Source organism: Entelurus aequoreus, linkage group LG21 (assembly GCF_033978785.1).
Source record: "Entelurus aequoreus isolate RoL-2023_Sb linkage group LG21, RoL_Eaeq_v1.1, whole genome shotgun sequence".
NCBI lineage: Eukaryota > Metazoa > Chordata > Actinopteri > Syngnathiformes > Syngnathidae > Entelurus > Entelurus aequoreus.
The window spans coordinates 22,832,604-22,859,866 of NC_084751.1; the positions used below are offsets into that span (position 1 = coordinate 22,832,604).

The 27,263-nt window shown below is 42.5% G+C and overlaps 1 protein-coding gene across 1 annotated transcript in view; it reads right to left on the reverse strand.

The window, feature by feature from the left end:
- The window catches only part of LOC133638505 (neurogenic locus notch homolog protein 1-like), a 32,796-nt gene continuing 5,533 nt past the window's right edge, over positions 1-27,263 (reverse strand). The window contains exons 3-34 of the mRNA XM_062031178.1: positions 24,951-25,213; positions 24,533-24,871; positions 23,799-23,921; positions 23,486-23,719; positions 23,248-23,403; positions 19,913-20,098; positions 19,714-19,827; positions 18,266-18,379; positions 17,957-18,190; positions 17,777-17,887; positions 16,524-16,716; positions 14,228-14,373; positions 14,034-14,147; positions 13,515-13,634; positions 13,289-13,441; positions 12,989-13,217; positions 12,713-12,914; positions 12,482-12,635; positions 12,225-12,409; positions 10,040-10,172; positions 9,701-9,958; positions 9,498-9,610; positions 8,843-9,414; positions 8,325-8,765; positions 8,095-8,240; positions 6,704-6,917; positions 6,528-6,612; positions 6,289-6,451; positions 5,906-6,204; positions 2,607-2,754; positions 2,423-2,520; positions 1-2,333 (exon numbers count right to left, since the gene is read on the reverse strand). Of these exons, the coding sequence (XP_061887162.1) occupies positions 1,101-2,333; positions 2,423-2,520; positions 2,607-2,754; positions 5,906-6,204; positions 6,289-6,451; positions 6,528-6,612; positions 6,704-6,917; positions 8,095-8,240; positions 8,325-8,765; positions 8,843-9,414; positions 9,498-9,610; positions 9,701-9,958; positions 10,040-10,172; positions 12,225-12,409; positions 12,482-12,635; positions 12,713-12,914; positions 12,989-13,217; positions 13,289-13,441; positions 13,515-13,634; positions 14,034-14,147; positions 14,228-14,373; positions 16,524-16,716; positions 17,777-17,887; positions 17,957-18,190; positions 18,266-18,379; positions 19,714-19,827; positions 19,913-20,098; positions 23,248-23,403; positions 23,486-23,719; positions 23,799-23,921; positions 24,533-24,871; positions 24,951-25,213 (7,273 nt within the window). The 3' untranslated portion in view covers positions 1-1,100. The remainder of the gene's footprint in view (positions 2,334-2,422; positions 2,521-2,606; positions 2,755-5,905; positions 6,205-6,288; positions 6,452-6,527; positions 6,613-6,703; positions 6,918-8,094; positions 8,241-8,324; positions 8,766-8,842; positions 9,415-9,497; positions 9,611-9,700; positions 9,959-10,039; positions 10,173-12,224; positions 12,410-12,481; positions 12,636-12,712; positions 12,915-12,988; positions 13,218-13,288; positions 13,442-13,514; positions 13,635-14,033; positions 14,148-14,227; positions 14,374-16,523; positions 16,717-17,776; positions 17,888-17,956; positions 18,191-18,265; positions 18,380-19,713; positions 19,828-19,912; positions 20,099-23,247; positions 23,404-23,485; positions 23,720-23,798; positions 23,922-24,532; positions 24,872-24,950; positions 25,214-27,263) is intronic.

A 27,263-nucleotide genomic window follows, 5' to 3' on the forward strand; every position in this document is an offset into this window, starting at 1 on the left:
TTTATTGAATTAACTCCATTGTTACAAAACATTTTTATCAGGAAGTAATTTGCAAACTACAACATTGCATCAAGGTAGATTTTTTTTTCAAATTACACTTTCATTCAAAACATCTTAACCTCTGCATTAGTTTATAAAACATGACATTTTGGCACCTTGTGCAACACTCCTTTACAAAGCGCAGGCAGTGTCTTTAAGGTCCCTATTTCATTCACAAACAATGTTTTACCATGTTGAAGACATATGCAAGAAAAACCCACAAATACATTGGTTTTCTAAGGAAAAACAAATGTCGCACTGGCACTTATTTAGACTGTAGTGAATAACAACAACAACAAGGCTGAAAGTTAACTCTTCACAGGTTAAACATAGTAACCATAAACATTATTTGTGACAATATGAAATGAGGAATCATCCCTCTGTCATAAAAGCCACAAATCATTTGCTCAGGAGCATTTTAGATAGTCAATTAAAAAAGTAGGCTAAGGTTGATTTTAATGTATTTCTCCCATTTTTGCATTGAATCTGTCAACTGATACAATATATGTTTGTGCTGTGCTTTAAGGTCCCAAATCGCCAAACCACATTCTAACAGGTATCATTTGATATGCGGTTTATATGTGATCATCATCTAACAGACTCAGGGATAAGACTTCAATTTAAATTCAGTAACAAGGCATGTGTCACTTAAAACATAAAGTTAATACTGAACATATATAAACAAAAAAAAGCAAAACTATATATACATAATGCAACAAAAGCCCAAATAAACTTTGAGAAAAAACAAAAATATAAAAACTAAATCCAGTGGATGTTGCAACAAAAGACAAATAAATAGCCAGTGTACACATTACGGAGTCTTTTTCTGATATACTCCTTTTAAAGATGTCTATTCCTTCCTATACATACAGAACAAAACATAACATTAGCAAAAGCATAAATATAAAAACATCTTCTTTATATTTTCAGGTCAAAAAAGCACAGTAATAAATAAAAAGTTACTTTAAAAAAATCGGTTCTTTATATAAAAACTGCTAATGAAGGACCATTGTCAGTGAACCAAATTGTCCAACTTAAGTTGATGTTCATTGCATATGAGTCTACTTAAACTGTTCTGGGATCAGATTCATCTGCGAATGGATACTGGTGGGCGGACTTGAGATGCCTTCCGACCAGTCGGACATGGAATGTGGTGACGAGCTGGACCACTGGTCAGGCGAGCCAGGGGAAGGGGTTAAAAACGGGTGATCGGGCACCTGCAGCTGGTGGTTAGGTGTGTTGTCCATGGGTCCAGAATAGCTGTGCTGGGAGGGAGGGGTGAGAAATTGGGTGCCGAGAATCTGCGTCTCCTGGGGCATCACGGTATGGATGGACATGGAGTGGCCTGAGGCGTTGTTTTGCTGCATGTCGGTGCCATTCAGCTCAATGCTGGGGAAGTTCTGCGTCATAGACTGCCTTGCAGCGTTGGAGCTGGAGTTCTGGTGCTGGAGTTGCCGTGAGTGAGCCTGCTGCATCATGTGTGCAGAAGAAGCCAAGTGGCTAGTCTGCATATTCTGGTATCCCATTATCTGTGAAAGGGTGGCGGTGCTGACCCCGTTAAGGCCTCCCATAATGTTGTGGGATATGGGTGAAGCCTGGGGGAAGCTCCCTTGCTGGGTTTGGTGCATCCTAGACACCCAGTCACACTGGCTTACCCTACCGCCACCTATAGAGGTTGTACCCTGACTACTTGGGCTGGACACTGGTAGATGGGCGAGACGGTGTGGGTTGTGCTCAAAAGACATACGGCCCATGTCCTTACCCATGTTCATCTGACCTATGTGGGAATCTCCCTTTCCTTGTAGGTGATTGAGAGGTATAGGGGGGGACTGCTGGAAAGGTGACGTCATGGAAGGAGAGGCTGCATCAGACAGGTAGCCATGGGGAGACTCTAGGGAATCCACGGGGGAAAGCGCGGCTGATGTGTCAAGCAAATTTCCCTTCCCCTCGAGGGACTTCTTCTTCTTCACCCTGTTATCTTTGCCACCATCTTTTCCTCCTTTTCGAACCTTCCTGACAGACAGACTTGGTTTGAGGTTGCTAAGGTAGTCGGGCGAGCAGAGAGGTGGAGAGAGGCTGGAGGTGTTCAAGGAGGCTGCATGAAGGCCAGGGCTCCGAACAACATTATACTCGTCCAGTAGGCGGACAATATCATGGTGCATGCGCTCCTGGGCAATATCTCTGGGCAGCTGGTCGAGATGGTCAGTGATCTCTCGGTTAGCGAAGTGCTCCAGTAGAACCTTAGCTGTCTCGTAGCTTCCTTCGCGGGCTGCAAGAAATAGCGGCGTTTCTTCCTAAAAACAACAAGGCAACATTTTTAAATATCATGTGCATTACGGTGAATTAACTATAGATACTTATCAGGTCGCATAACGCCACACACCTTGTTGTCTTGCATGTCTTTGTTCGCACCATTTTTCAGCAGCACCACGGCAGCCTGCACATTGTTTACAGCTGAAGCCCAGTGAAGCGCAGATTTTCCTGCAGCGTGGAAAAAAATAGACGGTGAATTATTCTAATGTACTATACAGATTGTGTACATGATAGTTGGATAAAGCGTTAGCTACCTGAATCATCGGTGGCGTTAGCATCGGCGTGGCAGTTGATAAGCTCTTCCACCATTCCCTCGACTGCCAACCTGGCAGCCAGAATCAGTGGTGTTGTCCCGTCATGCATGCGCGCATCAAGATCAGTTGCACGGTTCCGGATTAAAATCTGCAAGAACACCCACCAGTTTAGCTTTGTGATCATACTATATAGACCAGGGGTCACCAACGCGGTGCCCGCGGGCACCAGGTCGCCCGTAAGGACAAGATGAGTCGCCCGCGGGCTTGTTCTAAAAAAAAAAAATTAAAAAAAATAAAATAAAATTAAAAAATTTTTTTATTATTTTTTTTAAAATTAAATCTACGTAGAAAAAACACAAGATACACTTTCAATCAGTGCATCAACCCAAACAACCTCCCCCATGCACACTCATCCACACCCACTCACACAAAAGGGGTTATTTCTTTCTGCTACCAATATTCTGGTTCCCACAACATAGACAACACATCTGCAAGGGACACAGTCCCTGAAGCACACATGATTGTATAGGCTGCTGGTCCACTAACATTTTCATTAATTACTATTTTTTATGTAATTATTTTTATATTGTTTTACTTTATTTTTTATCCAAGAAAATGTTTTTTATTTATTTATCTTATTTTAATTTTTTAAAAAGGGCCTTATCTTCAACAGACCAGGTTGTCAATGAAATTAGATTTGTTTAAAGGTTTTTTTTAAACCAGGCCCAGTCCAGATAATGTCCAAGTCGGACTCAGCAACACACACCTTCATTCATGTACACAGAAAAAAATTAGGGAACACAACAGATTGCATATAATTTATAAACAAAATTACATTTTCAAAATAAGCATTTATGTACAGTCCAGATTATGTCCAGGTCACTCAAATTAAGGAACACAACAACAGATATCATATAATCTATAAACATAATTATACTTTCAAAACAAGCCTTTGAGGACTTCTCATCTTTTTTTTAATGTTTTTTGGCATCATTATCGTTTTCAACCATGTAACTTTCTAAAATTAGAAAATACTGAATAAATGTTTTAAAGAAAGTAATACTAAGTGAATATCTGTTTTTGGCCTTAAAAATAAACATTTTACCGAGTACTATAATTAAATTGACTAAATCATGATTGTCAATGAACTCTCCTAAAATAACAGAAACCACATTAAGCTTCATAAACAAACCAATCCTTAAACACATTTTTTCAACTTCCACCCAAAACAAAGACACAATATGACAATACCAAAACAAATGCATGGTGGATTCAAGCTCCTGACAACAAAATCGGCAATCATCTGACTCTGTCATATTCCATAATTTTAACATTTTCCCTGTGGGTAAGAAGTTATAAATAATTTTAATTTGAAAATAACGATTTTGCACATCGATAGTGGTTTTATAGATTAGTTTGAATATGGCATCCCATGGCAACGGGCAGTCAAAAAAGTCCTCCCATTTTCCATTTGTGTTGTATGAGGCAGCCTTCAAAGATTTCTTTATTAAATAAAAATTATATATTTTTCTATTTATTTTAGTTCCTTTTTGCCAACTAGAATTTCTTGTTAGAGGTTTACAAACTAATAATTTAGTAGTTCCATAATTAATTATTTGTTTCCATCTTTTCCCAATTACTCCAGTTAGTTGATAAAATGAAAAGCTTGAGCAAGCATCACCATACGTAGCTCTAAATTCATCATACTTCATAATTTTACCATTCTCATTGATAATATCATTGACAAAAATGATTCCTCTTTCAAACATATTTTTCCAAAAGAAAGGCTTTCCATCTATTACAATATTAGAGTTCATCCATATTAACTGCTGCAAAATATCGTCTCTTTTTTCTGGCACATAAAATTGAAAACACCACTATGAGTGGATTGTTTCCTTTATGAACCCCGCCATGTTTCCCAGCAGACTTTCTGGGAGGGGATCACTTGTAAAAAAGGATACAATTTCTATTGATACAGTACATGTTTTTTGTCCAAAAGGACATTTGTGTACCACTCAATGTTTAAATACATCTTTGGAACAATTGATGCTTTTAAAGACAGACACATAGCTTCAAGGTTGAGAAGTTTCAGGCCCCCATATTCATACTCTTTGTACAAAACCTTTCTTTTAATCTTTTCTGGTTTGCCGTTCCAGACAAAATCGAAGACCCTCCGCTCATAAATCTTAAAAAAGTTTTGTGATGGAGCTGGTAATGACAAAAACAAATAAATAAATTGAGGAATAATTAACGAGTTGGCAATAGACATTTTACCATACAAGGTTAGGGATTTCCCTTTCCATAATTGCATAATTTTGTCCAGCTTTCTTAGTCGATTATCATAATTTACTGAGCCTAGATCTTCCAGATTCTCTGGGACAACAACACCAAGTATGTTAACTGGTCCATCTGTCCACAAAAAAGGCACTTTGCATTCCATTCGAAAGGACGTTCCCTTTAGATTTCCAATCCTTAACATTTTACATTTATCATAATTAAGCTTGAGGCCAGATTGCTGTGAAAATATGTCCAAAAGATTTAGAAGGTTCCGCAAACAATGAGGAAAAATCTTATCTTTGTGAATCAGCCTTTTCTGACATGAACTTCATCAAGAACAAACACAGAACACGCCTCACTGATGCACATCTGCAAGACTCACTCAGAGTTGCAGTGTCAAGTTACACACCAGAGTACAACACACTAGTTAACAGCATGCAATGCCAGGCTTCCCACTAACTGACAAAGAAACAGATAACAGATTTGGTGTCCAGTTCAAAGTGTGACATGATTTAAAAATTTGAGAGTTTACTTTTGTATTTTACATGAGTTATTATTTGTACAAACATGGTGCAAAGTAATTCATGATTTGTTAAAAAATGTTAGTGGCTAGCTAGTTAAAAATGGGATATTTTGATTTCACAAGACTGTCTTAGAAGTCATCATTTGAAAATGTTCAATTTGAAAAATGTGCACTTAGAGAAAATATAAAAATAAAGTGTTGCATATTGATATTTATCTGTTTCTATATATATTTATTGTGAGAAATCATTAAGATGATCAGTGTTTCCACAAAGATAAATATCATTAATTATTAATAACAGAGTTAAAGGTAAATTGAGCAAATTGGCTACTTCTGGCAATTTATTTAAGTGTGTATCTAACTGGTAGCCCTTCGCATTAATCAGTACCCAAGAAGTAGCCCTTGGTTTCAAAAAGGTTGGTGACCCCTGATATAGACAGTTAGGACATAGAAAGCAAGGCCCAGTAAGCTGAGACACCTTATAAAACAAGGCATTTACCTGGAACACCCCCTGTGCATCTGCAGCCACAGCAGCATGAAGAGGAGTGCGTCCCATGTTGTCCTGAACATTAGCATCGGCACTGGACTCCAGGAGGCGTTTGGCAGCATCGGAGCGGGCGTAGCGAGCAGCCAGGTGCAGGGCAGTCTCGCCTGTGCGGTCAGTCTGGTTGTGAAGGTTGGCTCCTTGGTAAATAAAGTCTGTGATGATCTCTGCGGAAGGATCTTCTTCCTCCTCACTGTTACCGGTTTCCAGTCCCCCACCACTGCAGGAGGCAATCATCAGAGGAGTGAAGCCATCTGGACAGACAAGGAATGAGATAACAATTAGACAATGATTTCCAGATCACTTGAAAACATGATTATCAACAGAACCTAACAAACCTGGTCCTCTGACGTTGACATCCATGCAGTCATTCTCTATCTCGCCTTGGGGAGGTGTCGGGGCTATAGACTGAATACGCAGATCGGCTGCATCCAAATGTTGCTGAGTCCATTTCCTCTGGTCAGTATGGTCACTCAGATCCAGCATGGCCTGCTCCTCAAACTATGTAACAGCAATCATTACTATCTTAACTAAAATGGCTAATTGTAGAAAACACATTTGGTAATCTTTCACTTACCCTAAAGCGCCTACAGTCTGGATCCTCATCACCCCATTCATTTTGATTGTCATCCATGAGATTTATGTCAGATATTTTAATTGGTCTGTTAAAAAGAGATGAAAAGATTTGAATTAATACAAAAGACAGTCCTCAGTTTTCTTTATATTCGAGTGGGCATTTCTACTACTTCTTACCTCAATCCAACAGAATCTTCCCCTACGGGCTCTCTGCGTTTCTTTTTACTTGGCTCAGACACCTTGAATCCCTCAGGGAACCAAAGCTGGCCATGTTCTCGCTTTCGCTTTCGTGATACTAAAACGCCAAGACATACAAAACCCAAAGCCGCTAAGCCCAGGAAGACGACATACATGGGATAGAGCTCTGAACCAGAAGGGGTCGGTCTCACACCTGGGAAAAACAGGCACAGTTTCAGTTTATTACTCAAGGATTTATAGTGTAGACCAGTGATTCTTAAACTGTGATACTAGTGGCACGCGGGCACTATTTAGTAAAAAATAATTTTGAAATGTTTTTATTTATTTTTAAGAACCATCCATTCATCCATCCATCTTCTTCCGCTTATCCGAGGTCGGGTCGCGGGGGCAGCAGCCTAATCAGGGAAGCCCAGACTTCCCTCTCCCCAGCCACTTCGTCCAGCTCTTCCCGGGGGATCCCGAGGCGTTCCCAGGCCAGCCGGGAGACATAGTCTTCCCAACGTGTCCTGGGTCTTCCCCGTGGTCTCCTACCGGTCGGACGTGCCCTAAACACCTCCCTAGGGAGGCATTCGGGTGGCATCCTGACCAGATGCCCGAACCACCTCATCTGGCTCCTCTCGATGTGGAGGAGCAGCGGCTTTACTTTGAGCTCCCCCCGGATGGCAGAGCTTCTCACCCTATCTCTAAGGGAGAGCCCCGCCACCCGGCGGAGGAAACTCATTTCGGCCGCTTGTACCCGTGATCTTGTCCTTTCGGTCATAACCCAAAGCTCATGACCATAGGTGAGGATAGGAACGTAGACCGACCGGTAAATTGAGAGTTTTGCCTTCCAGCTCAGCTCCTTCTTCACCACAACGGATAGATACAGCGTCCGCATTACTGAAGACGCCGCACCGATCTGCCTCTCGATCTCACAATCCACTCTTCCCTCACTCGTGAACAAGACTCCGAGGTACTTGAACTCCTCCACTTGGGGCAGGGTCTCCTCCGCAACCCGGAGATGGCACTCCACCCTTTTCCACTTAATTAAATATTTTAATGACGTGCCTCGAGCCGTTATTAAAGGTTTATCAGCCTTCAATGGAAATCGTTACAATTGGACGACTGTAGGCCGTATTCGATGCCAAAATAAACAATTAAGACACAAACAGAACAGTCGTTCTCCGTAATTTTTTCACTCAACATGCGATTTTCCACTTTCGTCTGTCCTTTCCCAGCCTCACAGCCAATCAACATGCAAAACACATGTAAACAAAGACTTTATGGTGGTACTTGGACAGTCAAGTGTTTTCTGGGGTGGTACTTGATGAAAAAAAGGTTTGAGAACCACTGGTGTAAACAATATATGCATAAAAGAGAAGGTTACGTACTAGTAACAGCTTCTATGTAGGGAACATTAAGATTCCCACTGGAGGCCAAAGCCCCGAGGAAGGCAGCAACATCTGTGGCGCTTTGAAAGCATTCACTGGACTGCTGGTAGCACTGACGGTTGTCAATCTCCAGGTAGACTACAGACCTACATGTGGTAAGAAAAGGGTTGTCATGGTGCTTTTTGGAAATAATGCATAGGGAATGATATGATCCATATAGTGGTACATACCCTTTCACTTGCACAGAATCCAGCTCTCTACGTTTACGTGGACTGACCATCGCAGACACACTGTCTTTCATTTGACCCAAAACATTTGCCGGCATCGCAGCCCACTCTGGCCAACCATCTGCAGAGCGCTTCAGAACGTTGTGCTTAACCAGATCCTGTTCGTTGCCATAATAAGGGAAGATCATCGGCTCTCCTTTGGCATCGCGGCGGAACACCACATTTGTATGAAGAACACTGCTGAGGTCTCTGAGGAAAGCCGAAGAATGATTTTTAAGTTGCTCTGGGGGGATGTGAACCACTAGAACTAAGTGGCCGTCCGCTAGCTTTTCTGGCATGTTGTTGGCACAGTCCAGACCATCCCATTCACACTCTGCATTGTTGCATCCCTGGTCACAGTGGCCATCGGCATAGTGGTCTTTACAGTACTGGTCATAGAGTGGGCTGAAGGATAGAAAGCAGTCGGGTTAATATTTTGACATTTTGCAACACTATTAACAGATTCTAAAGTTGACACTTACTTGCATTGTCCTTCCTGTCCCTGACAGTCAAAGCCATCGTAGAGACACCCAGGACTGTTACACTGGCCGTCACACTTTCCATCGTTGAAGTAGCGCCAACACTGTAGAGCGGCTGAGCAGTTTTGCCAGGGATCATCAAAATTTAGGGAGCAGTCTCCTCCATCCCAGCCGCAAGCATGGTTGTTGCACAACGAGTCACAGATGTGGTTGCCAGCCCACTCATCGCACTGAGGATTCTCACAGCTCACCTCCACTTCTGGAGGTGGGGTAATGTCTCGGCCGAAGCCTCCGACAAAAGAGTAGTCCAGGATGTGGCACAGCAGGCCATTGAAATTGCTGGGACAGCTGCATTGGAAGTACGGCGCATCCGGGGTGATTTGGCAAGTGCCACCATTGTAGCATGGGTTGGAAATGCAGAGGCTGTCAGTCGGGGTCAAACACTCGGGTCCAGTGAAGGTTGTGGGACATAGGCAGCGTGGGCCCAGGTGGCCTGACACGCATGTTCCGCCGTTCCGGCAATTTAAATTCCCACAGAAGCGAGAATCATACTCACACGAGGAGCCAGTGAAGCCCTGATGAAACATAAAAAGACAGGGCTCACACATTATTTGAATAGTAGTGGGCAATAAAGGTGTTTCTAGAGCATTACACTCACCGGGGGGCACTTGCAGATAAAACCATGAGGAGTGTTACTGGCAACTGCACATGACCCTCCATTTCTACACGGTCTACCTTTGCAGCCATCAAACACTTTGTCGCAACGCTGGCCTGGTAATAAGTTACAAACTGTGTTATGACCTTTTTACACACACATCCACACTGCGCTCGTGTCACATGTGGCTGAAGGCACATTAGTACCTGTATATCCAGTGCGACACTCGCAGCGATAACTGTTGGTGAGCTGGATGCAGTTGTATGATCCCCTAGGATCGCATGGGTCTGACAGGCACTCATTAACGTCGCCCTCGCAACGCTCGCCAACGTAGCCCGCCGGGCACACACACTGGTAGCCTCCAATGCGGTCCACGCATTTACCCTTGTTAAAGCACTTGGGCTCGTTGGTCAGTGGGTCGTGGAATGGGTTGCAGTCATCTAGGTTGATCTCACAGTGGACGCCTAAGAAGGATAGAGGTGTTGGGAAATTGTGTTAAATCTTTGTTTTACCAGTGTGAGTTAGGCAATTATGCAATTATATACCTTGTGTTCCTCTCGGACAAGAACACTTGTACGTGTTGATGAGATCAATGCAAGTTCCTCCATTCTGACAGGGCTGAGATTGACATTCATTGATTTCTTTTGAACAGTTTCCACCGTGGTACCCAGGGAGACACTAGAGATACAGACACAATTGTGAGTATTTATCCTGTAAAAAAAAATAAGTCACACAGAGGGCCTGATCTAATAACATCCAAATAGCACGTGCTAAATAATGTGTGTGAATTATAAAAGGGTGTGTACTATTAGTGGGCCTGTTACAGGTGCTCTACTAAGACTGTGTGTAACGTGCAAAAGTGGTGCAGAACGCCCAATTCAAATGAGGTTTTTGCCATTGTTTTCACCGTGGTGGTGTTTCCTCATGTTGTTGACATGCAGCACACAAATATAGTATAAACCGTGTCAGGGCTATTTTGAAGCAATATATAGACAATACAAACTATTTTTAGCACGCTGAAGGTGCGCTCTGGGTGGAACTGTGCTGTTTTGATGGTACGTCTGAAATGATCTCGTTTCAAGAGAATGCATATAGCAAGATATTTTTCATATAGAAGATACATGATATAATATTATATTTAGTATATGAAGAAACAAACACCATTAAAAGAAAAGCAGATACCAAAACGACTCAGTTGAACTTCTTTTAAACAGCCCATTAAATCTTCCAGCATCTATAAAATTATAAAATATATATTGCTGAATAATATTCAAGACGTGCTAATTGTCGATGAAAAACAGCGTCCGAAAAACAGTTTTAGTCTTTATAAATCACAATGAGAGTGCTGTATGATTATAGTTGCATCTTGACAACTTGAAATCACAACTGAAAACATAGCTATTCAAAAGTGCTTATTTATCTTTTCTAATGCTTTTAATTTTGTATCTTGAATCTTATTATTGCCTTACTTTTAGTGATTTAGTGACTTCATTGTGATTATTATTTTGCCTGTAAGGTGACCTTGGATGTTTTGAAAGGGACCAACAAATAAAATGTATTGTTGTTATTATTATTTTGTATACACATGAAGACAGACACGCTAAATGGATTGGGCTCTCTATTTTGCTCATTTAGGAGACGCAATCCTCTTCGCATTAGCTTAGTGGATCATCTTTGCTTGAGCATCATGTTTGCACATGTTTTAATACAGTACACACATACATTTAGTAGATCAGGCCCTTAACGGGGAAGTCCACTTTTTTTTTTTAGAAATGTGCCTATCGTTCACAAACATTATGACAACGGATGTTATTTTTGTAACGCATTCGAACTCGTAAATAAACATAAATAAAAGTCTACTTACAATGGAGCCAATGGAAGGTCCTCTATTCTGCCCATAAAACCCAAAAAATAACCATCCAAAAACCATCAACAATACTTCATTTACATTGCGTGACTTGAATATTAATCAAGTATTAGTGATATTGTTATTATAAGCGCTAACGCAGACAAACTAGTAATAGCTGCGATCACAAGCTTTTGTGCCTGTATTAACATCATCGACTGGTGAGCTGCGTCTTCGCCTCGGTGCTCATTAAAGTTTATTCTAGATCATAAATCATGCCTCTAACCTTGATAGTAGAAGGATGAGGACGTTTTTCAACAAGTTGGTACACTTTAACAGCTCGGAAATGACGAGAAAGACACTTTTTCTTCGTAAGGAATATGAGTCATTCTAAGTCTAAATGGGATTATATGAACATTCTAGCAGTCAGCATCCTAAAGAACAGCAGACCTTATACAGTAAGTGATGTTGTATTATGTTTGTTGGCTCTCATTTGGTCTGCAGTGAATAATAATCAGTGATATTGTTGAAAAAAAAGCGGACCTTGTGATGTGTTTTTTAAATGAATGCGCCACATATGCTTACAATAAGCAAAATACATAAATATTTAATGTTACTATGAATGTGCCTGTTACAACATTACATGAATACTTACAGCATGTACATAAAACCTTAATGGAGGTGCTTAGATGTTTTTAAGGGCTTTATAGACAGTACAGAGCGGCTTCATTCTATGTGGACTTTTGATCTCATTTATATACCATGTAGAATGCATGAGAAAAAGAAAAACATATGTGTTTCACATAAGGATTGTAAACGATAGGCAACATTCCAAAAAAAGTGCATTTCCCCTATAATGTTTTGTCTTTAGATAAATTGTGTACCTCACAACTGTAGCCTCCTAGATAATCAGTGCAGGTGGCACCATTGTGGCAAGGATTAGGGGAGCACTCATCCACTTGCTCCTGACAGTAACTACCAGTGTAGCCTGCCTGGCAACGACAGTAATGTGTGCTTCCAGCATCAAGACACTGGCCTGAGTTCCTGCACAGGTGAGTCACTTCTACACCTAAGAAGACCAAGATGATGATTAAAAAATGTACAATCATACAAACTATGTGTGTATCACTTGGATTAGTACCTTGCTGTTTGGCTGCTACCTCACAGGACACGCTTGGGATGTCACAGTAGAGGCCAGTCCATCCTGTCTGACACTGGCAGGTGTAGGAGGCTCCCTTTTGCCAGCATGTGCCCCCATTTTTGCAGGGGGATGAATCACACCACCGTACAAGATTCTAACAAACAACAAAGTAGGGAATGGTAAATGAAAAACATAAAAAATGACGGTGGTACAGATAAACGCATGCTATACCTGACAGTTGATTCCTGTGTAACCTGGAGGGCAGGTGCACTTGTACGTTCCGAAACTGTCCAGACACGTCCCTCCATTGAGACACGGCCTGGAGTCGCACTCGTTGATGTCATATTGACAGTAGCTGCCAGTGAATCCAGGCAGACACAAGCAAGTGAAGGTGTTGATGCCATCAGCACATGTGCCACCGTTGAAGCACGAGCTGAAAAGACAACAAAGTCAATATCATCCACAAATTCTGAGGTCACTGACAATATTGTCACCATAGTGAACTACCTGTCTGTGCAGTCGTTAGTGTTGATCTCGCAGTTGATGCTGCTGAACCCTGGCGGGCAGGTGCATGTGTAGCTGTTGACGCAATCGGTGCAGTTGGCGCCATTCCTGCAGGGGTTACTCTCACACTCGTTGATATCCTGCTCACACCTGCCGCCGCGAAACCCCGGCAGGCAAGTACACGTAAAACTGTTGATGCCATCGCGGCACAGACCGCCGTTACTGCACGGATCTGAAACACGCAAAATAGGATGTTTGAGATGGGTTTCTTGGGAGACACAATGTCCATTTGATGACCCTTACTTGGTTTGCAGTCATCTATGTCAGTCTCACACTTCTGACCCGTGTAGCCTGACAAGCACTTGCACTGGTAGCTGCCCATGGTGTTGTGGCAAAGGGCACCATTGCCGCATGGGCTTTTCACGCATTCGTTGATGTCAATCTCACAGGTTTGACCTTAATATAAATAAAATCTTGTTATTTGCATTATATCAAAGATGCTGCAAACACATATAGGTACAATAGGTACCTTGCCATCCCCCAGGACAACTGCAAGAAAAGCTCTGGTAGTCCTCAGACTCTTTACATAGTCCACCATTTTTGCAGGGTCTTGTGTTGCACGGGGCCAGCAAAATCTCGCAGTTTTCACCTGAGAACAAAAAAAAAACATTGAAGCCAGTAAGTAGCAGTGTCAACAAGAGCACTAAACCAGTTTTCCATCCCTCTTCCTTATCCATTTCCATGACGACTTAGCCAACTAGGAAGGCATTTCCTGTTTCCTGTTATTGTGCTATCACAGACAGGAAACAGGACGTGGCGCAAGCGCGAGCTCTCCAGGTTATATTAGCAACTGTGGCACATTATTCCTCCGCCCCAAAAAAACACACACTCAGTTATCCATCCAAAACAGACAGGCATATCTTTCCACAACATGCATCCCTGCTAGTGGCGACTGGATGATGTTTTGTTAAACTACACAGGATAGGCCTTCTGTGTGGAAACAAGGTAGATAGTCCCTATGTAAATAAGTAGCTACAAAGTGTTGTACCGGTGTAAGGGAGCTGGCAGTTGCACTTGTATCCTGCCACATCATCAATGCAGGTCCCCTGGTTGAGGCAGGGGTTGGAAGCACACTCGTTGATATTAGTTTGGCAGTTAGGCCCTGTCATGGTGGTATTAGAGTTGGTTAGGAAGGGTAACGCCGAGACAACAACATAGGCGTGAGAAGTCTCCATTACTGACCTGTAAAGCCTGCTCTGCATGTACAGTGGTACCCGCTGGTCATGTCTTTACAGGTTCCTCCATTCATACATGGGTTGGACTCGCACTCGTTGTTGTTGATGTCACAATTTGGGCCACTCCATCCAGAATCGCAGGTGCATTTATAGCTTCAATGAAAACAAAATGTCAGTGATTTCTTGTGATGTGTGCAGCACGCGACCCTGAGACACTCAGTCGTCCCTCATTCATCGTTGTTAATTGGTTCTGGACATGACCGCAATAAATTAATTTCAATGAAGTAGGAATTATTCATTATAAATCAAATATTTTCATAGCTAGAGCATAAAAAATCAAGGTACACTTTGCAACATTATGAGAGCCCTCGAGACATTAAATAACAATCTTTAGTCACCTTTTTGCTTTTCTAATCCAATAGAGTAATGCTGCCTGAGGCTTAGCCAATCCGTGGCCATAAAAAGTAACAACATGCTCTGATTGGTTTGGTGTCCTCTAGTGTTAACTTATGTTTAATTTATTTAGCCATTTTAATTCTTGAAAATGCTCAATTAAAGACCATAAAACATGTGGTGAAACTGCAATATTGGAAGCTTGGTGTGGCGAGGGGCAATTGCACAGTAGATCTGCTGCTTCTCACGTATTTTGCTCATTTTAAGCATACGGCGGCGCATTAATTTCATAGACGTTCACTTTTTCCTTCAACTACAACACTGACTACAACTCATGCAGACTTCATGAGAGGCAATAAACATAATCAAACATCACTTACTGTACAATGTCTGATCTCACTGGGGTGCCAACTGTTAGGATGTTGATATATTCCCGTTTAGATGAAGAATGACTCATAATCCTCGCGAACAGTTAAAAAATAGTTTTGGTGCAAACCAACGTCTTTCTCATCATCTCCGGGTCTAAATTGGCTGTCAAGTTTTACCAACTCCTAGTTTATGTCCACATCATTTTACTATCCAGGTGAGAGATATGTTTTATGACCTAGATTAATTTTTATGAGCTCAGAGGCGAGAAAGCAGTTCACCAGCTGATGTCAATGTAGCAGCATAAGAAAGTTGCCTCTCTCTGATCAATGCGCCACTAACTGTAGGTCATTAATAACATATTATTTATTAATTTGGGTTTATTGAAATTACAGGAGCTAGTAAAGTTACAGACATTATGTGTCATGTTTAAGGCTAAAAGTAAAACATTACCAGCAAATTTACAAAAAACGATTGTCATCACTTCTGAGAATGAAGAGCATAGAAGAAAAGGTCATTTCCAACATCAGTATTCAAGGACAACTTTAAAACAAATGTGTATATCAGTGGTGGGGGTTAAACTATGGAATTATCTTTACAATGAGATAAAAGACTGTAAAAATAAATTCCAATTGAAAAAAATCTATAAAGACAGAACAATAAAATCATATGGACAGCCATAAGTGTTTACATTTTGCTTTATATTTATTATCCTAGTCACGTCCGTTGTGTCCTTGGGCAAGACACTTCACCCTTGCTCCTGATGGCTGCTGGTTAGCGCCTTGCATGGCAGCTCCCGCCATCAGTGTGTGAATGTGTGTGTGAATGGATGAATGTGGAAATACTGTCAAAGCGCTTTGAGTACCTTGAAGGTAGAAAAGCGCTATACAAGTATAACCCATTTATCATTTATTTATTTATTATTATTTTACTTATTTTTTGCCTGGTTTTGTATTTGTTTTGTATCATCCCGTGAGGTGTATATTACTTCTTTTGTTTTTTTTTTGTTCGGTTTGTACTTCATGAAGTTTTGCACTTGTGTTTTTTTTGTGTGTTTTTTTGTTTGTTTTCGTTATATTTGGATGTAATTGTTGGTTTATACATCATTAAGTAAGACTACGTATTATGTTGAATGGGGCAGGAAAATATAAGATTTTTCTTCATCCTGCTCCTTCTCAGGCATTGGTGTGTAACTGTATAACTGAATAATTGTGGTATAATTGTCTATCGATCAAAGATGCACATCAATGAAGGAGATAAATAAAAATGAAATTAAACTAAATTAAATGTTATCGGTTATAATAACGATATCGCTAATACGTTTTGGACGGAATTTGGGTTTTATGGTCAGAATGAACGCCACAGACGCAATAACGTCATGGCTCACTTTGGTTTGTTCTCCTCTAGTGTTTACTTATATTTTATTTATTTAGCCATTTTAATTATTGAATATGCTCAAAGACCAGAAAACATGTGGTGAAGCTGCAATATTGGAAGTTTGGTGTGGCGAGGGGAAATTCCACAGTAGATCTGCTGCTTCTCACCCATTGATGAGGTCCTTGCATCGGCCGTGAATGCAGGGGTTGCTGCTGCATTCGTCCACCTGGGACATGCAGGTGGCATCATTGTAGCCCTCTGGACAGAGGCAGGTGAAGCTGTTGATGCCGTCCACACAAGTGCCGCCATTGTGACACGGGTTGATGGCGCAATCGTCGATGTTGATGTTGCACATTGTTCCTAGAATGATTTCAGGACAACATTTTAGAGTGAATGCCTGAACATACATTTCTGCACACTGACAGAGCACAGCTGGACACTTTTCTCTGTGCTTTGGGTTTTCTCTTTGAACACCCTCCCCTTAGCCCCAGCCCTTGCCTACCCCATTGAGGTGAACCGTGTGGCTTTTGGACAATAGAGAGCCAACACTAAAGACTCCCTGAGCATTCAATTGAAGAAAAAAAAAACAGGAGCAGCTCCAATGTGTGCCGAGCCTGGTGGCCCCCGGGGGCCCTTTTTTTTTTTGCCTTAGAAAAGCAGAAGTAGAGTTTTTAGTCTGGTGGGGGGCTGCTGCCAGGAAGGCCCTACTCTCCCTATTCACAATCATATTACAACACCCCCCACACCCCCCATCCAGGGACACCTAACCTCACAGGGGTTGTTTACAGGGGACAGAAGGCCAGACCCATTTCACACACGGCCGAGTAACAATTAGACCCCCCTCATCCCTTGCTCTTCATCAATCAGGAGGAGGAGGGGCCCAACCGCCTCACCATCAGTTACAATAGTCCTCTGTCCCCCTTGCGTCTCAGGCCCGCCGTGCCCTCCACACTCCCCATGTCGGCACAAAAAGACGAAGGGGAGGAAGAGGAGGAGGGATGCACAGCAGCCTGCACACACACTTTTTCCCTTGCTGCCCTCTTTTTCCACAATCACACAGCCACTACCGGTCAGAACCGGTTCTTTTCAAGCCGAGAAGAGGAGAATGACAAGTGTAGCCTACTTAGTAAGAAAAGTGTATCACAATGGCACAAAAAAATGATGTGATTCAAATCGAGCCCTTTTTCTATTTGAAGTCTCAACTTTCAATTCCACTAATAAGTCTCAGTCTTTTCAAATGTTATATTAGGTTGGGGACAGCGCTCTTTTCAGGACCGCCCCCACACAAACCCCATATCACACAGGCAACATGACACCATCGTTTTGTCAGAGTGGGCCCGCTAGCCACCTGTCTCATTCAACCCTCCTTATGCTCAGGGGACCACCCCCCTTGCACCTGTAAACTCCACCCAGCGCTCACCTGTATAGCCCGGCTCACACGCACACTCGTAGCCGTTGATCTTGTCAATACACCTCCCGTAGTCGCAGGGGTGGCTCTTGCAGTCGTCCAGATTGATCTCACAGTTGAAACCTGCACCGTTGGGAACACATTAAGCATCTCATCTACAAATTCAGATAGAGAGAGGGGATGAAGTCTCACCTGCGGTGCCTTTGGGGCAATAACAGATGTACGTGTTCTCTCTATCCTGGCAAGTGCCGCCATTTTTGCAGGGCTGGCTTAAACACTCGTTGATGTTGGTCTCGCACAAGCGTCCCGTATAGCCAGGGCGGCAGTAGCAAGTGAAGGAAGCCAGCCCGTCCTTACATGTGCCATAGTGACACGGGTCAGAGTAGCACTCATTGATGTTAGTCTCACAGTGCTGCCCTGTGTAACCTGCACAACCACAGACAAATATAATATTAGACCACCTGGGGGAAAAAAGGATTCATCAAAAAGCAGATGTTTTACCTTCAGCACATTCGCAGGTGTATTTGTTGGGACCATCTGTACACTTTGCTCCATTTTTACATGGGGTGCTCGCACACTCATCAATATCCACCTGGCACAAATTCCCTGAAAATCCTGTAAGTGAATCAAACTTTAGTTTTATCTTCAGCGTATCGTAGTTGTGTGCAAAGATTCAGAGAAAATATTTTCTCCGAGGAGATCCGCCGGCCATTGAAGGTACCAACGGACAACAATCCTTTCCAAAGCCCCTCCCCTTCTTCGGGCCTTACTGTGCACAGAAAGTTTCTTTCAAACAACACAATGGGCTTAGGCTGGCGAGCCATAAACCAATCCCTGCCCCCGGTTTTGGCGCTAAGCTGTAGCACAAACCTCCATGCCCGCCAAATATGCTAATGCAGTCCTTCAGTGTAGTAGTAAAACATTTACCTTTATTTTGTGAGCTGTGTAATCTGACAGAAAGGTTACTGGTCTCATTTAGAGACGGATATATTTCACATTTGAATCAATACAATAACAATTCTTGGTACTAGGGAATCGATACTGGTACTCAACAATACCAGTTTCTGGTACTTTTAATATGTGTTCAAATGTTTAATAAATAAATGTTAATTGTTTCTTACACTTCTGTGTCTCATTTGCAAATATTGTACGGTACTTCCCTGCTTGGCACTCAGCATCAAGGGTTGGAATTGGGGGTTAAATCACCAAAAATGTTTCCCGGGCGCGGCCACCGCTGCTGCCCACTGCTCCCCTCACCTCCCAGGAGGTGATCAAGGGTGATGGGTCAAATGCAGAGAATAATTTCGCCACACCTAGTGTGTGCGTGACAATCATTGGTACTTTACTTTACTTTACTTATTATATAGAATACTTTGCATGCAGTTGCAATTCCAAGGCGTTAGATGGCACTAGTGTATACTACACAGGAAGTAGTATTTTCCAATAGAATCAATGTGCCAGACTTTTCTTTTGTTGAGTCCTACAAAAGGTTTAGTGTGCTAATTCCACACAAGTTGTAGTTTTCATTACCAAATTTGGAGGGGTTAAAATTGCCATGTAAAATCGCTAATGCTAATTGTTGGCATATCTATGGTAAATTAGCATCAAAGTAACACATTTCAAAAAGTAGAGCCTTGCTGTACTTTTTAGCGCCTTCATTTTTCTTTGTTGGCATTAAAATTGTAACATTACCTACAGTAGAGGCAGTCGAGCCAAGTCCACTCTGATCGCTTGACTGCTAGTTTCCCGGCAAAGTGTTTGAGCCGAGTGTACAACCGGAGGTGACGTCATGTGCAACACACGTATCGAAATGTGGCACCATTCGATTTTACATGAATCGGTACCTGATAGAACTTATAAAAGTACCCAACTCGTTAACCATCCCTTGTTTGGATTACTGTACGCATCTATTGTCTGGAAGCTGTAACAAACATGTCTGGTATTCTCACCCTGAGGACAGTCACAGTGGAAGGAGTTGATCTTGTCGATGCATTTGCCGTTGTTGAGACAAGGTTGACTGGCACACTCATCCGTGTTCATATGACAGAATACACCTTCATAGCCTGCAGAGACGGCATAAAAACTTTTAGTCAAATGGTGACTCCCTTCTCTTGACATTGTTCTTTTCATATGCATGAACACCCTTACCTGGCATGCAGATGCAGTGGAATCCTCCAATCTGGTCCAAGCAGGTGGCGTCGTTCTGACACGGATTAGACATGCATTCGTTGACGTCCATCTCGCAACGAGGGCCCTCATATCCCTGAAGACACTTACACTGGAAGGAGCCTTTGGTGTTAAGGCAGCGGCCTCCGTGTTCACAAGGGTTGGCACCTAAAAGTACAAACTATGTCAAGTATTTGTGGAAACGTATACGCCCCATTGTTACGGTTATGGTTGTATTTTTTCGAACAGGCATACAGTTACAATATAGTAAGTAATATAAGGCGTGGCGAAGTTGATAGAGTGGCCGTGCCAGCAATCGGGGGGTTGCTGGTTACTGGGGTTCAATTCCCACCTTCTACCATCCTAGTCACGTCCGTTGTGTCCTTGGGCAAGACACTTCACCCTTGCCCCTGATGGCTGCTGGTTAGCGCCTTGCATGGCAGCTCCCGCCATCAGTGTGTGAATGTGTGTGTGAATGGGTGAATGTGGAAATACTGTCAAAGCGCTTTGAGTACCTTGAAGGTAGAAAAGCGCTATACAAGTATAACCCATTTATTTATTTATTATTTATATTTACTTGTTAACATACATTGTTTCCGAATAACATAATTTTAGTTTTACTACGATTCAAAGATAGTCTGTTTTTGTGAAACCATCTCTTTAATTCATTCATTTATTCTGTTATTATTATTTGTATAAGCTTATGTGTGTTCTTTCCTGAACAAATTGCAGTTGTATCATCTGCAAACAGTACTAACTTTAAAAGGGAACTGCACTCTTTTTGGAATTTTGCCTATAATTTACAAAACGTATGTAAAACAAGCACACATATGTTTTTTTATATATTCTAACTAGTAAATAAATGCCAGCAAAAGTTAAGTTGCTCTATACTTCCTATAAAGCGCTTAGAAAACATCCAAACCCTTTCATCAACGTCTTATATACATGCTGTATGTATATACGTAATGTAGTAAAAGGCACGTACGTATTTTGCTCATTTTAAGCATATGGCGGCGCATTAATTTCATAGACGTTCAGTTTTTTCTTCAACTACAACACTGACTACAACTCATGCAGACTTCATGAGAGGCAACAAACATAATCAAACATCACTTACTGTACAATGTCTGATCTCACTGGGGTGCCAACTGTTTGGATGTTGATATATTCCCGTTTAGATGAAGAATGACTCATAATCCTCGCGAAGAGTTCAAAAATAGTTATGGTGCAAACCAAAGTCTTCCTCACCATGTCCGGGTCTAAATTGGCTCTCAAAGTTTACCAACTTCTCAGTTTATGTCCACATCATTTTACTATGCAGGTGAGACATATGATTTATGACCTACATACATTTTCATGAGCTCAGAGGCGAGAAAGCAGCTCACCAGCTGATGTCAATATAGCAGCATAAGGAAGTTGCCTCCCTCTGATCAATGCGTCACTAAATGTAGATCTTTAATGTTGGCAGTTATAATAGCAATATCGCTAATACTTTTTGGAGGGCATTTGGGTTTTGTGGTCAGAATGAACGCCACAGCCACAATAAAGTCTTGGCTTACTTTGGCTCCATTCCATTGTAAGGAGACTTTTATTTACATTTATTTGCGCGTTAGAATGCAAAAAAAAGACATATGTGTTCTGGTCTTACATGAGGATTGTGAATAATAGGCAAAAATACAAAAAAGTGCACTTTCCATTTAAGTCTTCGTACCTTAACAATTGTTGTTTATAAAGAGATTTTGGTGCCAGTATTGATCCCTTGGATACACCGCAACATATATTTAGAGATGAAGTCATGTGTTCGCCTAGCTTTATGTATTGCTTCCTTTTGGTTAAGGAGCTTCTTCCCCAGTACAAGACAAACCCTTTGATGCCATAGCGTTCTAATAGTAATTCATTAATTAAAGGCCTACTGAAATGAAATGTTTTTATTTAAACGGGGATAGCAGATCCATTCTATGTGTCATACTTGATCATTTCGCGATATTGCCATATTTTTGCTGAAAGGATTTAGTATAGAACAACGACGATAAAGTTCGCAACTTTTGGTCTCTGATAAAAAAAAGCCTTTCCCCTACCGGAAGTAGCGTGACGACACCGGAGGAAGGACTGCTCACATTTTCCTATTGTTTACACCAGCAGCGAGAAAGATTTGGACCGAGAAAGCGACGATTACCCCATTAATTTGAGCGAGGATGAAAGATTTGTGGATGAGGAACGTGAAAGTGAAGGACTAGCGTGCAATGCAGAACGTATCTTTTTTCGCTCTGACCGTAACTTAGGTACAAGGGTTCATTTGATTCCACACTCTCTCCTTTTTCTATTGTGGATCACGGATTTGTATTTTAAACCACCTCGGATACTATATTCTCTTGAAAATGAGAGTCGAGAATGCAAAATGGACATTCACAGTGACTTTTATCTCCACGACAATACATCGGTGAAGCTCTTTAGCTACTGAGCTAACGTGATAGCATCGGGCTTTACTGCATATAGAAACAAAACAAATAAGTCCCTGACTGGAAGGATAGACAGAAGATCAACAATACTACCAAACTCTGGACATGTAAATACACGGTTAATGCTTTCCAGGCTGGCGAAGCTTAACAATGCTGTTGCTAACGACGCCATTGAAGCTAACTTAGCTACGGAACCTCGACAGAGCTATGCTAAAAACATTAGCTCTGCACCTACGCCAGCTACGTCTGCTCATCACGACCCGTGCTCACCTGCGTTCCAGCGATCGACGGTACGACAAAGGACTTCACCCAATCACAGATGCGGTTGGCTGCCCGGAGACGGAGGAAGTCGAGGTGAGGTCGTTCGGCTAGTGCGTCTGCTATCCTCAAAGTCTTCCTGGTTGTGTTGCTCTAGTCCGCCGCTAATACACCAATCGCACCTACAGCTTTCTTCTTTGCAGTCTCCATTGTTCATTAAACAAATTGCAAAAGATTCACCAACACAGATGTCCAGAATACTGTGGAATTTTGGGATGAAAACAGAGCTTTTTTGTATTGGATTCAATGGGTCCGAATACTTCCGTATCAACCGTTGACGTCACGCGCATACGTCATCATATCTAAACGTTTTCAACCGGAAGTGTGGCGGGAAATTTAAAATTGCACTTTATAAGTTAACCCGGCCGTATTGGCATGTGTTGCAATGTTAAGATTTCATCATTGATATATAAACTATCAGACTGCGTGGTCAGTAGTAGTGAGTTTCAGTAGGCCTTTAATATGCTATGGTTAATTGTGTGAAATGTGTTTGTTAAGTCCCTAAATAATGAAATTAGAGGAACTAGGAAGTGGACCTACCAAGGGAGCACTCATCAATGTCCAGATTGCAGGCTGACCCAGTGTAACCCGGCGGGCATGTGCAGATGGCCTTGCCATTGACCGGGTTAGTGTCACAGTTGGAGCCTTTTTGACATGGGTTGCTGATGCACGCGTCATCCAAGTGGCACAGTAAACCTGAACACAGCAAGGAAAATCAATACCATTAGCGCCATCACACTCAAGCTCTTTACTGAGTCCTGAAAGTTAAGAGTCGCACCTGTGCGCCCATGTGGACACTCGCAAAAGAAGGAAGCCACGCGGTCGTGGCAGGTAGCGCCGTGGTAACAAGCGGCGCTGGCGCAGTCGTCGATGTTCTCGCTGCAATCGTCTCCCGTCCACCCATTGACGCAGACACAGTGGTAGCTGCCATGTGTGTCATGGCAAGTGCCTCCGTTCTGACACGCGTTGGGCATTAACTCGCACTCGTCCACATTTTCGGTGCAGTATTGTCCTAAGAGAAGAAAGGATCATAATCGTTCAGATAATTCAAGGTAACCAAATTACAAAGTACTTTTTAAGTATCTTGTTACCTGTATAATGAGGCGGGCACTGGCAATTGTAGGTGTTGACGCCATCAACGCATACGCCACCATTCTGACAATTGTGGCCTGGACAGTCATCAATGTTGTGCTCACAGTTCTGACCCGTGAATCCTGAGAAAATAGTGAGTATGTGATTAAGCAAGATGCAAAAAAAGACATCAACCGGATTCAAAACACATTAGGTTTTTGAGTGTACTGTATAGCCGCTTCTTTGTTTTCTCATCTAATCTCTGCACACTTAAGATAAGTACTTCTACATTTGCGTGGCTACACTGCTTTCATGCTTTAGGCAGCGTGTCTCCTCCAAGCGTGTGTGGGTGTTTTATAGCCACGATAACATGATTAACTATCGACCCGCGCCTCAGCAGGTGCCACCTCAGCTCCACTATCTCACCACATTCCAGCACAGACACCCACTAGAGTCACACAGCTTAAACTTTAACACACAATTGGCGTGCAATCTTTCATTTGTCGGCATGTTGCAACGGAAGTAGTGCGAGTGTTTAAAGCCTGAACATTAATGCCTTTTAGTGCAGTTTGGTGTGCACCATAAATCTTAAAGGTTGATTACCTGCCATCACAATAAAGGGGACACTTGTATGTGTGTTACAGGGTTATCAAAAAGAAACATCTGCACGACTGCTTCCTGCCCATTGAAACTGATAGGAAGTTGTGAGTATTTGTCCTGACAGTAAGTGTGTCATTTGTTATCAATGTGTTACCTATAAGACAGCTACAGTCGTAGGAAGTGTCCCCCTTCTGGACGCATGTGCCCCCGTTCTGGCACGGCTGTGGGCTGCATGGGACGTAGCGGGTCTCGCAGTGCATCCCGGTGTAATCCTGCGGGCAACGACAGTGGTAGGAGCCCACCTCGTTCACGCATATGCCGCCGTTAAGACAGGGGTTTGGGGTCTGTGCACACTCGTTGACATCTTGCTTGCAAGTTTGACCGTGGAAGGTAGGTGGGCAGGTGCATATGAAGTTGGAATCGAAGGCCGAGCACTGGCCGCCATTTGCGCATGGATTCGATGCGCATGGGTTAGAGTGTTGGCAAGTTTTGCCTTGAGAAGACGGAAGAAAAAAAAACATGAGTCACTCCAGCAGGTAGAAAGAGAAAGACCGACGAGAGACTTGTCCTACCTGACCACCCGGGTGAGCAGCGGCAGCGGTAGGCAGCAAGGGTGATGAGGTCGCACGTTCCTCCATTGCGACATGGGGAGCTCATGCAGGCATGGTTGGTCGGAGTCAGACAGAGGCGGTCCGTGAAACCAAGCCGGCACACGCAACGGAAGTCAAATGTGTTACCGTGGGAGACGGCACGACACTCGCCACCGTTGCGGCACGGCGATGGGCTGCACGGGCTGGGAAATTGACATCGGTTGCCTACATAGTCACTGGGACACCTGGCGTAGAGGAAGTGGGGATTAGAAATTGTTCTTTTATTGTTCATTATAAAATGTGCCTTCTGATGATGGACATGATGAGAAGGCGACACACTCTTTTTTTCACAATAGCTCCATCTTCTGGATCTGATTGGTCACTGTCCCACTATGCCACAATCCAGGTACAGTGGAACTTTGATTTACAAACCCCTCATGAACCACAGACCCAATAAATTTAGTAAACGAACCACGTCTCAGAGTACAAACATTTCATCCACTCATTGTGTGCCTCACAGTGCAGCCATTTTGTGCCCGGCAGCACAGCCATTGTGGGCGGGCTGATTCAGTCATCAAAGCAAAACTATCATTAGCTACTGCGCTAATTACTACTTTGTGTATGTTTTAGGTGTTTTAAACCTTGTTACAGTTTTTTTCTAGTTTTGCTATCTTAATATGATTTCAAACAAAGCAATGGACAAGCGATGTGGGGTTTGGAACATTCAGGAAGTATTCACAGCTTTGCAACACTGACTTCTCCCTACCATCTCTCTTTCGCTGCATGCCAAAAAGATTGACCGACAAGGTAACGTGGATTTTATTTTTTATCCTTAATTATTGTAGCCAGTTAAAGTTGAGTTTTGTCATTTCAAACTGGGCTAGTGACAGTATGGGTGCGTATCAGAAGGGCAGGTCAGCTAAATGTGTTTGTTTTGGCTTTGTTATTAGATAGAAAGTTGATCCATCACCCCCTTGTTATGTTTGTTTGATATACAGTATTATACAGCACTTTATATTAGGTTCAAAGTGTACAAGTGTACAAACTTTTCCTAAAATACTGTATGAAGGGTTTTCAAGGCTGGAACTCATTATTCATGTTTACATTGTTTTTATGGAGACATTTTCTTGAACTGAATGAGCGATCGACGAGCTCTAGTGTGTGAATGTCAGTGTGATTGGTTGTCTGTCTATCTGTGTTATGCCCTGCGATACGGTGGCAACTTGTCCAGGGTGTACCCTGTCTTCCGTCCGAGTACAGCTGGGATAGCTGCACTAAAAAGGGTAACTAAAAAGTGTTTTGCAGCTAAATGTAATCCGTTCCTTCCTTGGCCCTCTACAGCCGTGTAGTTTTTGGCTAATCTGGCTAACTACCAACAAACAGGATTAAAGCATAGTCTCTCAGTTTACACTTTTCCTACTCAACTGCAATGGCAGTTGAGTAGGAAAAAGGGGACCCGATACTTTCCCACCCGCTCTAGCAGGGGTGTTGTTATTGTGCGTCTATGTGGATTAGACTCTCTCTGAACTTTGAAAACACACTGTGCCGCAAAAAGGGACTCTGTAGTGGAGTGTCGCCCCATTCCGGCTACATTTGCTGCCCACGTTGTCCATACTCATCCTCAATGAACGTGGAGATCAAGGAAGGTCGTGCCGGCCACCATGAAACACTGCATTCAGGACCTAAAGCCCAGTCACATTCCTTGCTCCCATTCAGACACAAAAGTAAAAATGCTACAGTGGGAGAGCAAAATTGTAATTATGTCGTTTGATTTTGCTCTTATAAATAACAAAGCTGACTTTTCTCAGGACATTCAATTGATCGTAACTGGACTGTTCGGTTTGTCTTAGAAGAATTGGATTGGTTAGATAAAGCCAGACTAAATCTGACCAATAAAGTCTATTAGCATATGACAAAATAAATAAAGAGCATGAATGACAACATTCACAAAAATGCTGACTTTTAGATGAGCCTATGTGAGAGTTTATGTGTCAGGGAGGGCATCTGTTTGTATCTCCACAGGGAGCAGGTGCGCATGTTAATGAGGGCAGCTGTCGGACAAGACCCCTCCTTCTCTTTCTCCTTTTTCTCTTCCTGCACTCTTGCTTCCCTGTCTCCCCTCAGGGGGTTCTCGACAAGCCAACCTCTCCTCCGGGAACATTAAGAACTCATGTGAAGTCAGCTGTTTCAACTTCTGTCTTTTCATCACACTCCAGCCAACACACTTTGGGTCTTAACTCCTCTCCTGTTTTGACATTCCCTGCCGACATACACACTTTCCCCATTTCCCTCTTA